Consider the following 16618-nt stretch of genomic DNA (forward strand, 5'->3'; position numbering starts at 1 on the left):
TGTATGCGAATTACACCGTTAATATTCGAAGTAGAATATCATTTAAATTTCGGGACGTAGTGTTACCATGCGCAAAGACCACAGGCGGATGGACAGATGAAAAAAAAACTGAGTATAGGCTTAGCAAGGTTTTATGAATTTGGTCCCCTTCCACTATGAACGAATCCATCTAAAGAAATTCCTGTCTTTGTACATTTACTGCGTTATCAAGTATCTAAATATTTTAATCTTGCAGATTTAATGTATATAATTTCCATTGTATAGTCATATTCTAAGGTAAATATAGCAAGATTAGGAGTTTTCAGTACTTAAAAGTAGGGAAATTCGATTAACGAAAGCTACTGAAAACTATTACGAAACTATTGTTGCCGATATTTTTAAATTTATATAACGAGACAGCATCAATGCAAATTATCCTGTGTGAACACTAGGAAGAAAGAAAGAGAAAAAAAACTTCTTACAAGTCTATGCATCGTCCTTCTTGTTATACACCTATTAATATAATAGTACGTAACTAAAACGACACAAATTTTTAAAAACCTAGTATCAGCACTAATGCAGACCTAATGTAATTACTGTCTAATAACAGGCATAATCCTGTAATAAGCTGCGAAGAAATCAAGTGGCATTTTATACTCTTCTAAGTATCATTGTATCATCGGCCTTGTAGTATCCTAATATAAGACGCAGAACTGCAATGACACGATATAAAACACCATTTACAGTAGGAGTACACTGCCATTTCGGCGACGCATAATTATAGGCACTGGGAAATGTGAAAGGAAAGTAATGACATTCTTGCTTGATATCTTTAGCTGGTAATGATTATATTAATACACGATTTGCAATTTTAATAAGACTTACATTATTGGTTATTCACATTCATGTTGGTATATGAATGAATATGAGTAACATTCTATCCCTTCAATTCGCTTTCTATACCACCTACTTCAGTTAATATTTTTCGGATTACGTATCGCACAGAAATGGAAAAACGGACTGAATAATGATCGTCAGCTCTTGATTCAACACTCTCTGGAGTAAGCAGACACATCTTAGCTAATGTTAATAGTTTTAAAAACTGAATTTATTATAGCACTGCTTGCTAAGTACCGATTTACAAAAATTATGACTAGTCGAAAAACGGGTTCAATGTAATTTAGAAAAAAAAAAAAACTGAATGATTACTGATGGTCATCGGCATTATAATCCCAACAGCCAAATATGGAACCAACTGCTTTCTGCAGATACAAAACGGAATACAACATCTCACTATTCAGTTCCTTAACCTTTAAAGCATTCGGCATTCCAATCTTTGCTTTTTTTTTTTTTTTTTTTTTTTTTTTTTTTTTTTTACGAAACGGCTATAGTAGTTTGACGATGATTGGCTGCCTATAACATGTCCGAACAGCATCGGTCTAGTTTCAAATAAATACTTGGAGATCTGAATGGTGGATTATTTCATAAACCAAATTTCTGCCTCGAATATATGTGTTTGTTAACACAGCCACCGAGTTGAGAGTGGAACAGGTGTTCCGAAAGTCCAAGAGTAAATATCACGCCTGTCGAAGTCAAAGTCTTGCCATTGGTTTCCGATACTCACTTGTTCGTGCAGACGTTTTTATGTGTTTTCCATATACTTTAAAACAAATTGGAAGAAAAGTTACACTAAACGTCCTTTCCCGAGCTCTAACGATACTGACTCGCGACACATGTATTAATTCTTGCGATAATAAATATACATTCAATCGATAACGGAAGTATAATGCTCTATTAATTGGTATGTAAAGTACCAAGACACAAAAAAATGAGAACACTGATAATTTTAGGTATATACTCTCATAGTAGGCATGCTGGTACGTACAGCATAGGCCTATATGTTAAACGTTTGCGCTGTAGCCTATCATCAAAACAAAATGGTGAACGAATATGGGCATTCAGGTTAATGGCTTTATATTTACAGTTTTGTAAGCATTTTTGTCCTGTTTAACAGATAAGAATATGGGAAGAAAGTGATGTTTTCTTAATTCGTATCGTCTATAGTGATTATCGCGAACAAGATTAAAAAGCAAAGGTGAGAGCTACCGCGCACACTGCCAAGAGGATGGATACTGTGCTCACTGCTCAGTGAGTCACTCAATGACTTTACAGGGTCCAATTGGGTGCCGAGAGAGTGTACTAATTATTACTGGCGTCTCTTTGAGTTCCCTGATCTATACCAAGGTGGGGTGAGAGCAGGGAGCGGTCGGAGGCTTCAATTTCTGGAAGTCCATATTTTCTATGGCTATATCCCTTTCATTGAACTGTACTTACAAAGAAATAATTAACAATCTTTTGGGTTTTTTGGCAAGTCTTTTTTTTTTTTTTTTTTTTTTTCTTATTAAACATTAACATCATTCTTTAGTAGTAGGAAATATGATATAGGCCACCATATTTGTAAGTGATTTTAAGTATAATTCTGTTAACCAAAGTCATTACTAAAATAATATTTTCAAATATTTCACCTTGTATATACCTATATATGCAATGACACTTATAGTAGAAAAGGTCCACCTTTGGGAAATAGGACCACCCCCCTCCCCCCCCCCCCCAACAACCACAAAAACACTCTGGTTTACATCTTATGAATGGAAAAAATACGAGTAAATTTCCTGATATATATATATATATATATATATAATATATATATATATATATACATGAAATTTATCATTTTCACTGCCTAATCACCTGAGTAAGTAGGATTATTCATATGTAAGAAAACCTCTAGTAAGCTCTCTCTCTCTCTTATAACCTTCCCCTTCCTTTACCAGACAAATAACTGGCTATTTTTACACATGAAAACATTTCTAATAAAAGTTTGTCCTCCCTTCCGCTTTCGTGTTGGAAAGCATTTTCTTTGTGCAGTTATTCTCAAAATACTTAGGTCTAGGACTGATTTAAACTTTGTCACTGTTAACCAGCGAATGTGGTTTATTTGTATTGTGGATCGAATGAAAGAAATGACATTCTGTATGTGCTCTTTAATTGCTAGAATTATCCGTAGAAACCTATGGTAAGACATTCAGTATTAATTGCTAGAATTATCCGTATAAACTTATGGTTCGTTCAGTTATGGAAAACGCTCTCCTCTCCATCTTTGGCTTTCTATCTCTCTCGAGAAAAACTGTCCCCTTTCTACTCAACAAACAATATGCCCGTTTCATGGACATGAAATTTCAATAAGATCTTATGTGTCTCTCACGTGTTGTTAGTATATACCGTTTGCAGTTAACTACGCATGAGTCTAGGCTACTTTCAAATTTATAACTCCTAACCAGTTTCAATATGGTTTACTTACATTAGGAATCGAACGGAAGATACACTTACGCACTTTTAATTGACAGAAGTACTTGTATAACCCTATAGTTTATATATTTATCTACAATTCTATATGTAACAGGTAGACTAAATCAAACTAGAGTCAAGGAGTTAAATACCTGAATCAACAGTGGCACTATCATGCAGAGGTAAACGTTGGTTGGGAATGGCACCACCCCTCAACTTTCTTGCATTTGCAGGACAGTAGTTAAGCAATTCATGCCTGAGATCTCTTGCACAATCGCCTTGGTGAAACTGACCCGAACACGCTCTTGCGTTCCTGGTGTGAATTTATATGGCCACTTCTGCAGAATGTTCACCCACTACACATTTCGGCATCTATAGGGAACCGGTAAAAGCTAGCTAACCTTTTCCCAACCAGCATTGTCCCTTCTTAAGTTATAGCATCTGTAGGTACATGAAAAAGACGCATTTCACATGTACCAGTATTATTATGTTGTTATTTTGTTCAAACATAATTTCACATGTTGCGCGCCATTAGAGTATCCCATGTTAAGTCCAGTAATATGATATGGCAACAATTAAGTATTGGCAACATTGTAATTATTGCCTTCGTGAGGCAGTCTCGTCTCGTCTGTCTGTTTGTTAAGCTGTCTGCTGTTTGTCCACTGGATCTTGTATATATTTCTACAATAGACATTTGGAACCTACATTTAAGTTGTGTCCTTGCCCCTCCACTTAAGGTTAAGGAGTTTACCAACACATACATGGCGCAGTGAACTTTGGAAGTGTCGTATTGTTTGTTTAAGCTTATCAAGACTTGGACATCGGAACCGGACGGTCATCGCCATATTGGATGAACGTTCAATTCAAAAGTGCTTTCGTGTCCCTACTGATTCATTCTATGTCATGTGCAGTGTAGTGCCTCAAGTACTCAGTGAAGTGTTGTGCAGTGCATTGTGCTTTTATAGTGCCTTTTTTTGAGTGCTCTAGTGATTTTATTGAGTATGCATTTATTATGTTGTGGCTTCGCCGGAGCACCGACTGTCACACCCGCACTCATGCCATGTCACGGGATGACTGAGTCGACTTGGCAACGTCGCCTTGGATGTGAGCTGCCGTAGGCAGACACTATCGTTCATTAGTCCCCTCGTTGGCTGACGTATTTCTCGCACATACGCACACACTCACGCTTCAACGAATTTTATTTATTATTCTCGTATCAGACGTTTTGGAATAATTTTAATAATTTTGTTGAAACTTTATTCTTGCGCACTGCACATCGACAATAATGACGGACTCGAAAGGTACGCCTGCAGACGAACAATTAGAAGAGCCCACAGAACAGTGGCAATCCAGTAATGTGGGCGCCCACACTCTGAGTGTTGGGGGAGTGTTGGAGCATCCAGTCTCTCCCTCCCCACCACTCTTAAGCCCCCGCTACCAGCCCCCATCTACCTCTCAAGCTTACTGGGACAGATTTCCTCGTTTTGATAAGTTTTTAGAGGAATCTGCTTGTATGAGGATGAGAGAAGAAGAAGGAAGATGAAACAAGAAGACAAGACAGACAACGTGAAGAAGAAAGAAGAAGGGAACAAGAAGCAATTCGCCTTAGAGAAGATGATCTTAGAAGAGAAGAGGAGAATGCAAGGTTTACTGCCCTCATTCAAACTCTTGCACCAATCATCCATTCTCATTCAGGTACCCTTACCCTTACCCCTGGCACAGAGGTGGTTTCGAACTCCAGTCAACCCTCTCTTCCACCACCACAGAAAGCAACCGCGCAAACGCCACCCCCACTGAAGGCAGATGCAACATTCCAGATGTTCAGGGAATGGAGACGTCGGTGGGATGACTATGCTGTCATGGTGGATCTTTCTAAGCTTCCACGGGAAAAGCAAATGATCCAGATGAGATGTGTTTAACCCTGGAAACGCAGCGTGTTTTAGAACACACACTTCAAATATCTCCCTCTACAGATAAGCCTGTAGATGAAGTCCTGGACGCCTTACAGTCACATATAAAGGGTTTAAGGAATGAAGTACTTCGCCGAAGAGAGTTACTTAGCTGCAAGCAATCGGAAGGAGAATCTTTCGCTGATTTCTATGTGAAACTTCGACGCCTTGCGGAAGAAGTTGATTTATGCCCAGGTAACCCCGCCGTCGCATGTGAAGAGACCCAGCTGAAAATGATTATCTTGATGGCATTCGAGACGCGGACTTGGTTCAGAAGTTGATCGCCTTGGATGCCAATTCTTCTTTGCAAGATTTCATCACCACCTGTCGGTCGTATGAGGCGGCTAAAACTGCAACTTCTGCCATACGTGCCCCACCAATCAGCGGTTGCTGTTTCGGTTTCTACAAGAGAAGCAAGAAGTCAAGCGGAAAGCATCCACCTTCGCCGAAACCCTCGAAACCCAGCAACTTGGTGCCAGTACTGTGCTCGTCAGCATGATCAAGACAATGCCCTGCATGCCAACAGTACTTGTAAAAGCTGCGACCCGCGTTGGCCATTGGTTCCAGGACCATGAAGTGTCCTGCCAGCAATGTCCAGTGCCGTCTGTGTCACCGCATTGGACACTTCGATAAGTGTTGTAGGGAGAATAAGAAGAATCTTCGTCAGGACAGATCTTCAAGCAACAGTGGTGCCTCTTCAGTCAACAAATCGCAAGATTCAAGGACCAGCTGTCGTCGCCTAGGATCGCCTCGCACCATTTCCAAGACTGCCCAAACCTATCTGTGTCCTCTTGTCGTTTGGCGATGTTAAGTCTCGCATTAAAATGTTACCAGACACAGGTGCCGATGTCACTGTACATTGGAAAGCAGCACCTTGACACATTGGGTATCTCCAGGAGCCTGTTTGCAGACGCCTCCGCAAAGTGCGACGTTCACCGCGGATGGATCTCCAATGTCACCTGCTCTGGGTATATTACAAGTTACCCTTACACTAGGGCAAGCGTCCTGTCTCGCCAGGATTCAAGTGCATGAAAATGTGGAATTTTCCACTTTTATCCTATGGTGATTGTGAGGAACTGGCCATAATATATCTCCCTTAGTTTCCCTAAACCTATTTTAGAGGTCAAACACGTTAATAGAGTCAAGGAGCTACCCATCTCAGCGACCACATCACCTTCAGCAGCAAAGGAATACTTTCTTCAAGAGTTTCAAGATGTGTTAGTCTCGAAAGAATAGTTGAAGACAGCTCCTCTCAAGCCTATGGCTGGTCCTCCCATGAGAATCCACCTTAAGGATGGTGCAGTGCCTTTTGCCATCCACACCCCCAAGACAGATTCCATTCGCTTTTAAGGACCAAGTCAAAGAAGAGCTTGACTCCATGGTGGCCCAAGGGATAATCAAACCTGCTGGTGATGACCCGTCAGTTTGGTGGCCCCACCTCTCGTCGTCGTTCAAGAATGGGACAGGAGTACGAATTACTGTCGATCTGACCAAGTTGAATAGCCAGGTTTCTCGTCCAGCCCATCCTTCACCCCACACCCTACGCCGCTACTCGCAGTGTAGGCCCGAAGGCTCGTTATTTCACCACAGCTGATGCTCTCTATGGTTACTGGCAGATGGAACTGGCAGAAGAAGATCAGCATTTAACCACCTTTATTACGCCATATGGTCGGTTCATACATTGCAGAGGACCGATGGGCTTCGCAGCTACTGGAGACGCCTTCTGCCTGCGAGGTGATATGGCCCTTCAAGGTGTCCAAAACTGTGTTAAGGTCATAGACGACCTTCTCCTCCACGACGAAAAGACTACACTACACACCTTCATCGTATCCACGAAGTGCTCACCCGGTGCCGCAAGTTGGGATCACACTCAACAAGGATAAATTTGTGTCGCTGCACCCCCTCCGTGAATTTCTGTGGGTACAATCTCTCAGGAGACGGCATCTCAGCTGATAAGCAGAAAGTCAGTGCCATCAAGGATTTCCCAACCCAACCCCTGCTAACTGACAGACCTCAGATCGTTTATGGGATTGGTCAACCAGTTAGCGGAGTTCACGCCTGACATCTCCATTGCAGCCCAACCTTTACGTCCCCTGATGAGTCCAAGAGAAACATTTGTTTCGACCCGACCATGATGAAGCATTCAACGTGTCAAGTCAAGTAGCTCTCAACCAGTCCACCAGTTCTCGCCCTCTTTGACCCAGACCTACCTGTTGTTCTTCAGACGGACGCTTCACGCCTCCACGGCATTGGATATGCCCTCCTGCAGGACCATGGTAATGGACACCTGCGTCTAGTTCAGTGTGGTTCTCGGTTTCTCGCTGATGCAGAGACACGATATGCCACCATCGAGCTTGAGATGCTAGCCGTTGTCTGGGCAATGTCGAAATGTAGGCTATATTTAGCAGGCCTACAGAAATTTACTCTGATGACAGATCACCGGACCTCTCATACCTATTCTGAACAGTTATACGCTGGATGCCATCGAGAACTCTCGTCCTCCAGCGCCTCAAGGAGAAAAATCTCGCCCTACATCTTTACAGCTGTGTGGCGTGCGGGTAAGTTGCTGTGCATCCCGGATGCATTGTCTCGCGCCCCAGTCAGCCACCCCACACAGGAGGACGAGATCTCGGGTGCTTCTTCCGCTTGCTCATCTTCGAAACTGTCATGGCTGTGAACGCCGTTATCCTTTCAGACGAGTCTCCAGCTCAGGATCCCGGACAGGATAACTTCAGGATCTTCGTGACGCAGCGAAAAGCAGATCCTGCGTATACTCATCTACTCGATTGTGTCACATCAGGATTTCCTCGCAACAGATATGACCTTCACAATTCCTTACTTCCTTATTGGAAACTACGTGAAGATCTCTACGCCGATGGTGACCTTGTCCTGTATGGAGCAAGGGTTGTAGTTCCTGCCGCTCTCCGTCGTCGCCATCTTGTCCCACTTGCATGACAGCCACAGAGGGTGTGGAAGCAACCAAGGGCAGAGCAAGGCAGTCAGTTTTCTGGCCTGGCATTGACTCTGATATTGCCAACACAGGTCAGAGCCTTGTGAGGCATGTCAGACATTGCAGCCATCTCAGCCGAGGAAAACCTCTAAGAATGACGACAACCCGACAAGACCCTTCAGAGTCTGTCTCAGCCGACTTCTTTGTTGTTGCAGGGAAGTCTTTCCTTGTCGTCGTCGATCGCCTGTCAGGATGGCCTGTTGTCGCACCCTGCCAAGGCGATACTACCGACTTCCAATACTATCAGGATTTCTTCCTGCCGCTATCCTGTGAAGTTGGTGTCCCCCTTCCTTCGCCTAAGGACAGATGGAGGCCCCCAATTCACCAGCGCAGAGTTCAAGGATTTTATGAAGCGATGGGGAGTTCGACACATGGTACCTCACCCCACTACCCACAATCAAATGGTCACGCTGAAGCCGCTGTGAAGTCGATCAAGCACCTCATCCTCAAAACAGCCCCCATCTGGCAACATTGATTGTGAAGCATTTGACACCGAGGCTTATTGGAGCTCAGAAATACTCCTAACTTTACTGGACGCTCTCCTGCCCAGATCCTGTATGGCTGCCTCATCAGGTCATGTATCCCTGCCCACCCTAAGCATTCTCCAAGGAGTGGCAGGTCAAGACCGAAGATTGTGACCGCCGTGCTGCCGCTCGTTACAAGCAGGTAAAGACCAAGTACCGACAAGCATGAACCCACCCCTTACCCACGTTGAGTGTCGGACAGCAAGTTCGGATTCAGACCCGACCTCTCATCGTTGGGCCACAAAGTTGGCACTGTCATGGGTCATGGAAGGTCAAGAGACTATCAAATTCGTCTCCCTAGGGGTGGTCGTGTGTGGTGGCGTAATCGTCGTTTCTTCGCCTGGCCACCCACTAATAGTGACCCCTTTCTCCCTGTCCCTGTGGCCCCTAGCCAGGACCTAGAAAGAGAGCCTTAGTCAGTATTCTCCAATAAACCCACGTCGTTCCCAAAGACTCATGAAAAGGAGTCGCTCGAGAATGCACTACGAGCGTGAGGGGGAGGGAGGTGTAGGTACATGAAAAAGACGCATTTCACATGTACCAGTATTATGTTTGTTATTTTGTTCAAACATAATTTCACATGTTGCGCGCCATTAGAGTATCCATGTTAAGTCCAGTAATATGATATGGCAACAATTAAGTATTGGCAACATTGTAATTATTGCCTTCGTGAGGCAGTCTCGTCTCGTCTGTCTGTTTGTTAAGCTGTCTGCTGTTTGTCCACTGGATCTTGTATATATTTCTACAATAGACATTTGGAACCTACATTTAAGTTGTGTCCTTGCCCCTCCACTTAAGGTTAAGGAGTTTACCAACACATACAGCATCCTAAACGGCAGATATCACATTGGCAGTAACGTGTTTAATCCCAAATGCCTCAAGAATTGTCATTAATTCGCGAAAACTCCCGACAAGTGCGGGAGAGTTAAAAAATCGACCGCTGCGTAAACTCGCCTTCTTACTTCTTGATCGTGAATGCCTCGGTCGGTTATTAATGCCTACGAACCTTACTGTTTCGTTTGTGCACCTACAAGGGAATTACAGATATAACCTCAAAAGCCCAGCCGAGGCTATGCAACACTGCTCTCAAAACCTGGAATTGCTGCTAACTAAGAAAATTTATTGGAGACGTTCACTCGCCATAAGATTTCGGTGCCTGTTCACTTTTTTTCCCGATAGTTTTATTTACACAGTGTCATTTTTTATCAGTTCCAAATTAATGTAAGCAGAACCTAGTATTTAGAAATGTTACTAATCACATGTTTCTTCTGATATTTAATGTAATTTGTTCCAACCTGCTAATATTACAATATGCAAAAAATACATCAAAACGTTCTGGATGAAAGTGTGATCCGAAACTGATTTCAAATCGTTGACTTCGCCAGTCGTGCAATTTACTTTTGGACGCGCGTACACATTTTTGCACCGTCTGAACTCTGTACCATAATTAACAGACGCCGCGTATACTTGCCTGGGAAAGTTTGTATATACTAAATAAGCTTTCATTCGAATCACCTACTGATTATATGACATAAAACGAAGCCAATCGAACGTTATATTAAACCAGTCATCATCGAACTGCTTACGACTTCTAGGTGCATCTTCGCCAGATTTAAACAATATGTCTAAGGGAAACTACTTCAAATAATCCGAATCCTTACCTTTCTCAACTACTAAACATGTTCTTAAGAAAAATAGAGGTAATTCTAGGCCCTCATTCCGTGGTAAAGTAGACTATGGCAGTTGACGTTTTCCTACGTTATTTTACTTACTGAACAAGAATTTAAAGTAATATTTATTCGGACGACTGTAATTAACCCCCAGGGGCCAGTACTAAACACGGCAAAATACATTGGACGCCCCAATCCCAAGTGGCTGTCGTATCCGTGGTTACGTTCCTTGCAGTCCGTGCGGAACTATTCTTTAGAATTACCCTGCAAGAATCGTAACCGCGAATACATCCACTAGGGATTGGGGCGTCCAATGTATTTCGTCGTGTTTAGTACTGGCCCCTGGGGGTTAATTATTACTTTAAATTCTTGTTCAGTAAGTAAAATAACGTAGGAAAACGTCAACTGCCATAGTCTATTTTACCTTGGAATGAGGTCTTAGAATGACCAAAATAGATGAATAATGAAGACAACGAACTATGAAAAAGTAGTATCTTGGATCTACTTTGGTTGACCGAAGATATCGTTTAAAAATATTATTTGTCGACCACACAATATAGAAATGGGTGTATATAATACTTTGATCCTCAAGGTGGGGCTGGTATTAAACACGACGTCCCAGGGAGCTTCCGCCATGTTAAGAAATAGCATCCTGGAGTAGGCGACGCGTAGTGAAAAGGCCAAAGTAGCACCGAGTACCTTTCCCCGGAGAAGAGAAAAGTCATACCGGTAATTCTTCAGAAGCAAGCCGCATCACCATTTTCTTAATAAACAATGAATAATCCTTCATTTTATGGTGTATTTTCAACGAATCTCATCTTATTTTCTTGAGGAAATGTTGTCTTAACCCCCTTTTCCACCCAACAAGCTTGGGGGGCCAATAATAATCGTAACAAATGCATAATAAAGACAAGATCACCAGCTAACCTAACACTCCCTACTTAACCTAACTTAGAAGCTGTATCCTCACCTAGCGAGGGGTGCTGCGCCCACTCCCCACTATATTAAGTAATAGGAAGAACGGTGGACAAAAAATTTGACAAAAGTATAGGCCTACTCACCAGAATATTATGGAGTTGGAGGGTGAAATAATGCAGCGTCCAATAGAAAATAATGTAGGCGTATTTTGTAGTAATTGTAGAACAGCTTAAAATACGTTGCGCTTAGATATCCTACCCAGTTGTTTCCGTCGTCCATACTTATGGACCAAGTTCTTCACATCCCTCCACCTTCTTTCTATGGTATTTGTGTGCGCAAGGGTCACAGGATCCACAAAATTTAAGGAGTGGTTCACTTGCAAGAGCTGGTACCCTAACTCCTGTAAGCAATTATAAGCCTTCCAGCAGTCGCTCACTATTGTCGTACCAGGCTCAATAAATTCCTGTATAAATGGGCAGCAATGTTTCTGCTGGCCTAACCTTCACTGGCTCTAAAAATCATTGCCTTGTTTCACGACATATACCACCAAACACCCACTGCCCATCAATAACCCTACCAACATTATATTTTCTCTTCCCAAATTTAGATTCGTCGATCTCAACAGTTAGATCGATACCACCAATCTTACCGCTATTTCTGAAAACCTAACTTACTGCCACCTCTCGGCAAAATGAAGCCCAATCACATATTGTCGCTTAGGAAAACTGCAATTTCCCATTTCAAGCTAAGGGTTATAAGGAAAACAAGTTAGGACTACACCATGATAACTTAACAAACTTCAAATTAACTTCAAAACAAAACAGAGAATGGGGACTTTTTCAAAACCACGTTACCTTTTATAGAACAAGGAAACAACTAAAATTACATCGCTTATGCCGACGTCCTTTCGTCACTACAGAGAGGCGTTCCTGTTGTAGTCGATCAGACAAATAGCTCCCCAACACTCGCAGCATTTTTGCTTTTAAATTAAATTATCTCTTTGAGCATATTCAATCACAACTTCTTTACCACCACTAGACTAATAATGATAAAATTCACTGAAACTCACATTGCCAACTGCAAACAATCGGTAGGAAAGCGGATGGTCTCTGTCAAAACTTAATGCCAGAAAGAGCCAGCCACCTCGACCTCTGCCATAGCTTACAAGTAAGGACAAAATGCCGGGTTTTTCCTCATTATTCGAAAGTATTCAGTCAAACAAGGTTAACAGGGTTGGACACTGGACAGGTAACTTTATTACTCCGCTGAAAAATCCTAGTGAAACCAAAAGACAAATACCACGAAAGGATGGGAAAACTGACTATTAAACACATAAAAAAAAAACATCATCCAATCCCGTCCACGTAATGCGCGCCATTCTATTGATCATGCCCTCAACTAAAACTCGGCTGGGTGCGTAGCGCGGCTTTTTTAAATGTCAAAATTTGATTCTTATGCTGCAATAAAACTTCTCTTTTAAATTAAATTATTGAATACTAAATCGAGTTAAATTATGACGTGTTAAACATGATTATTATAGGGCTCTTATCATAGCTTGATGGACTTAATATTATTAGGCATTTACTGAATCATTAATTAAAATCCTTCAGTTAATGTAACATTAATTGCTAAGATCTTTTTATCTAAAAACTGGAGAGGGCAGTTTAAGCCATTAACTTGCTAAGTATCTTTATCTAAAATTGAAGGAGGGCAGTTAGAATGAAACAAACTTATTGCTCATATTATCTTATTAATTTCACCAATATAGGATACAGTAATTATTTTCCTTTTTTTGGGCTTGAGCAAATTATTAAACAAAAAAATCACATAGAAACACTTTCACTTAGGAACAGGCACTAGTTAATACTGTATATGCTAAATCAAATTAAACTTACAGCATAACACTTTGAAGGTTTTTATTAATCTACTGACATTTTACTCCATTTTAAAAAGCAAATAATTAATGAAGTAAAAATGGGAAAATGTGCACTCAACCTGGCTACCTGGTGCCAGATTTTTGAAAAAGAAAAATGCTTTCAAATGTTGCAGTACTGCACTCAGGAGGTTGTATGTTATTGCTGGTGCTGCAGATGTATCATTTTCAGGATTACCTGGTGAAAGTGGGAAAGAGTTACTAGTATAACTAACATTTTTCATGTGCAATAATACTGTACTATTAAAAAATGTATTATAAAAAGAAATTACACGGATATAATAAAAAAAACATCTTTATAATTATAGTGCTAATAACATATTCATCCACCACCTGACAAGCTGTTGATCTGGACATGCATTTTTTTTGTTGAAGTCTTGAGGGAATCCAGGAGTCACAAAAGTCTTGCAGGAAAAGTGAAGACTGCATACTTTCTACAAACAGTTTTTTTTACATATTTTTGTACTTTTATCAAGAAAGGACATTAATTATTGACAACCTCTAATCCACTGTAGGCATCTAGCAAATAAACATAGAACATAGAATTATATGAAGCAGGGGGTGGCAATTCATCATTTTTGTCATTTGAGGGAAGTTGAAATCCCTTGTTCTAAAGGGAAGTTAAAACAAATTACAATTTTCGTTCTTAAAGTTGTTATTATCTTGAATATTTAGGTACTTTATTCCAAAAATAACTTCTTATATACTGTACATTAAAACAATACATATGGTGTCATGACAAATCTAAGAACCTAGAGGAATGAATAGTTTCTTTATATTTCATGATTATTTGTTATTAAGCTCTTGATCAAGTCAGAAACCTAATTTATAACAATTTATTAAAATTCTCATTAGCCCAATTGTGGGAGTTTCTCAAAAATGCATATTCAATTGGCAACCCTTTTATGAAGGTAATGTAACCAACACTTCTGCCTGGCGTATTTTCTAAGTTAAAATGCCTTTCTGCAACGAAGCATGCACATTCCTAAAAAAAAATCTGAAACCAAATTATTCTAATTGACTTGGAACCATGTTTCTTTTTGCATCCATGCTACAGTACAAGCAAATATCATAGGTTTTCACAACTTGTTTGTTTTGCCAATTATTACTTACTGTATTACTGCGTACATTTTGCTGCCGAAAATGGTAAAATTTACTTTGGAATACTATGTGGGGGGTTGGTTGGTAACCCAATTAAACAAGAATTTCCATTTTAAAAAACTTTGAAACAATTATGAGCAATAATAATGCAGAAACAACATAGATTGGTGAAAACGGGTAAGAATGGATCTTGGTGGGAGCAGAATGCTTTGGGTTTGCATGTAATTTTTTATTTTTATTTTTGGAATGCTTTTATCCAATTACATATAGGAAAATTCAATCATAGATTAAAAGGTTAGGGTGAAACTTCATTGGAAAGTTAAAGTAAAACACTACTAACCTTAACTAAACCTACTTTCATGCTCTCCCCATATGAATGCTCCCACAAGATACCAGACAATGGATTGTCTTTGTAAACAAAACAGAGCCGATGTAAGCAGGTGCAATGCTACCGCCATCTTCTTTCCATGCCAGGGCTACCTAAAATTGTATGCGGCCCCCCCCTTCGATGCGGCGGCTGTGGGCTTGAGCTTCCTCCCATCTTTCGTGTATTGTCTTTTGTACGTTGAAAACTTAGTTTTATTCAACTAAAGGTTCGTTCGTTGAATTGGCTTATGAAAACCCATAACGTCATAAAGATGTCACACCTCTCAGCCAATAATGAGTAACTGGAACTGCTTTTGTTTGCGTAAGAAATTGAGTTAAAGGACTCATTAAAAGTAAACATTACTGTAGACGAAACATCTCTCCCGACTTAGGAAAAATTCGAGGTAAAACTTATCAAGCTCATTTAAATTCCACCCCGTTCAATCTTCTCATATAATGGGAACTCTACTTTTGTTTATATTGCCTTTTTCCCCCCAAACAAAAATGCTCTTTCCATGTAGGTGATTATTTTTTTTAATGTCCAGTGCGGAGTGCTTCTGAAATATTACCAAAACATTTTCTTAAATCATCTTTAACTGTAATGAATAAATGTTACTAAGCTCTGTGAGTGTTTTATAATCCTTTTCGTCACTGCTTCGTAAGCAACTAATTAATTCTCGATTTCTCATATACTAAAGGGTTAGGCTTACACAAACCACCACAACAATCAGTGCCTGCGTCTACGTTTGATTCGGTTTTACACATTATAGAGGGCATGTTTGCTTACCAGTCTCGGTGAGTGGTTGGTTCTCAGTACTATAGATATGGGCATCCAGTTGTTTGCTGATAGAAGATTGAACTAATCAGCTTGTCGAGCGTAAATAGGGTCATATGAAAGCATTTTTAACCTAGTCTTCATCTTGCCTTACTTGTAGTATCAGGTGTCAATAGTTTCCATATAGGTGTCGAAGTTTGTTCACGAAATAAACCCAAGCGTGTTTTCTCTGTGAATAACGTAGTGATTGGCAGACAGGAGAGGCAACGTCATGACGTTATCACTGCAACGGACATAATGCTACTGTTGGTAACTTTCAGCTCTGTTTAACGAGTTGCTTGTTGTCATGATCTTGTCGTATTTACTATGTCCACATCATAAAGGGTCAATAGCAACTGGAGATGTTATCTGTATACTTGTAACACGTAGTCTATTTGACCTCACTTGGATGTTACCAGGGCGGCGCTGCAGAGCCTTACGGACATTCGAAAAACCCGAAAACCGCGGAAATTAAATAGGCGCTTAGGGTCTGGATACACAATCGCTAAAAATGTCGCGTTGCTGACACACTGTCTAACGTCGAGTTTTTGGCCAGGCTACACGAGCGCTATTTTCGAAACGTTACTGAGTATCAAACAAGCACGTTTAGTTCATTATGGATGCTGTCCAAGTAGAATGTGTGACAGGCTTTTGCAAAGGAAAATGTGAGACATTGGTGGGGTTCACACTGCATTATCGGACAGACTCTACTGGTCAATTCCTGTTATGTTTGGAAACCATCGAAAGCATGGCGACGAGTTCTACCTTTATTGCAGCTATAATAATTCATTTTGACATTATATAAAGCCGGCTGCTTTCAACTTCACACATAAATTTCTCCGCATGTCGAACAACTCTTGTGCTGTCTCTCATGGTACTGGCGTGAGTGGCATCGGCAGAGGAAAGCGGGGGGGGGGGGGGGGGGGGGGGGGGGGGGGGCATATTTCCCAAAGGGTGCAAAGACTGTACACACATGGATCGTTTCCTGGTATCAATCAGACAAATA

At 40.9% G+C, this 16618-nt stretch overlaps 1 protein-coding gene across 1 annotated transcript; it reads left to right on the plus strand.

Moving 5' to 3' along the window:
* The first annotated feature begins 8227 nt into the window (after positions 1–8227).
* LOC135201230 (uncharacterized) lies at positions 8228–8761 on the plus strand. The gene has a single exon (XM_064230107.1). It carries the CDS (start codon positions 8228–8230, stop codon positions 8759–8761), a length of 534 nt encoding a protein of 177 aa, XP_064086177.1.
* The last annotated feature ends 7857 nt before the right edge of the window (positions 8762–16618 follow it).

Source organism: Macrobrachium nipponense, chromosome 28 (genome assembly GCF_015104395.2).
Source record: "Macrobrachium nipponense isolate FS-2020 chromosome 28, ASM1510439v2, whole genome shotgun sequence".
Classification (NCBI taxonomy): Eukaryota; Metazoa; Arthropoda; class Malacostraca; order Decapoda; family Palaemonidae; genus Macrobrachium; species Macrobrachium nipponense.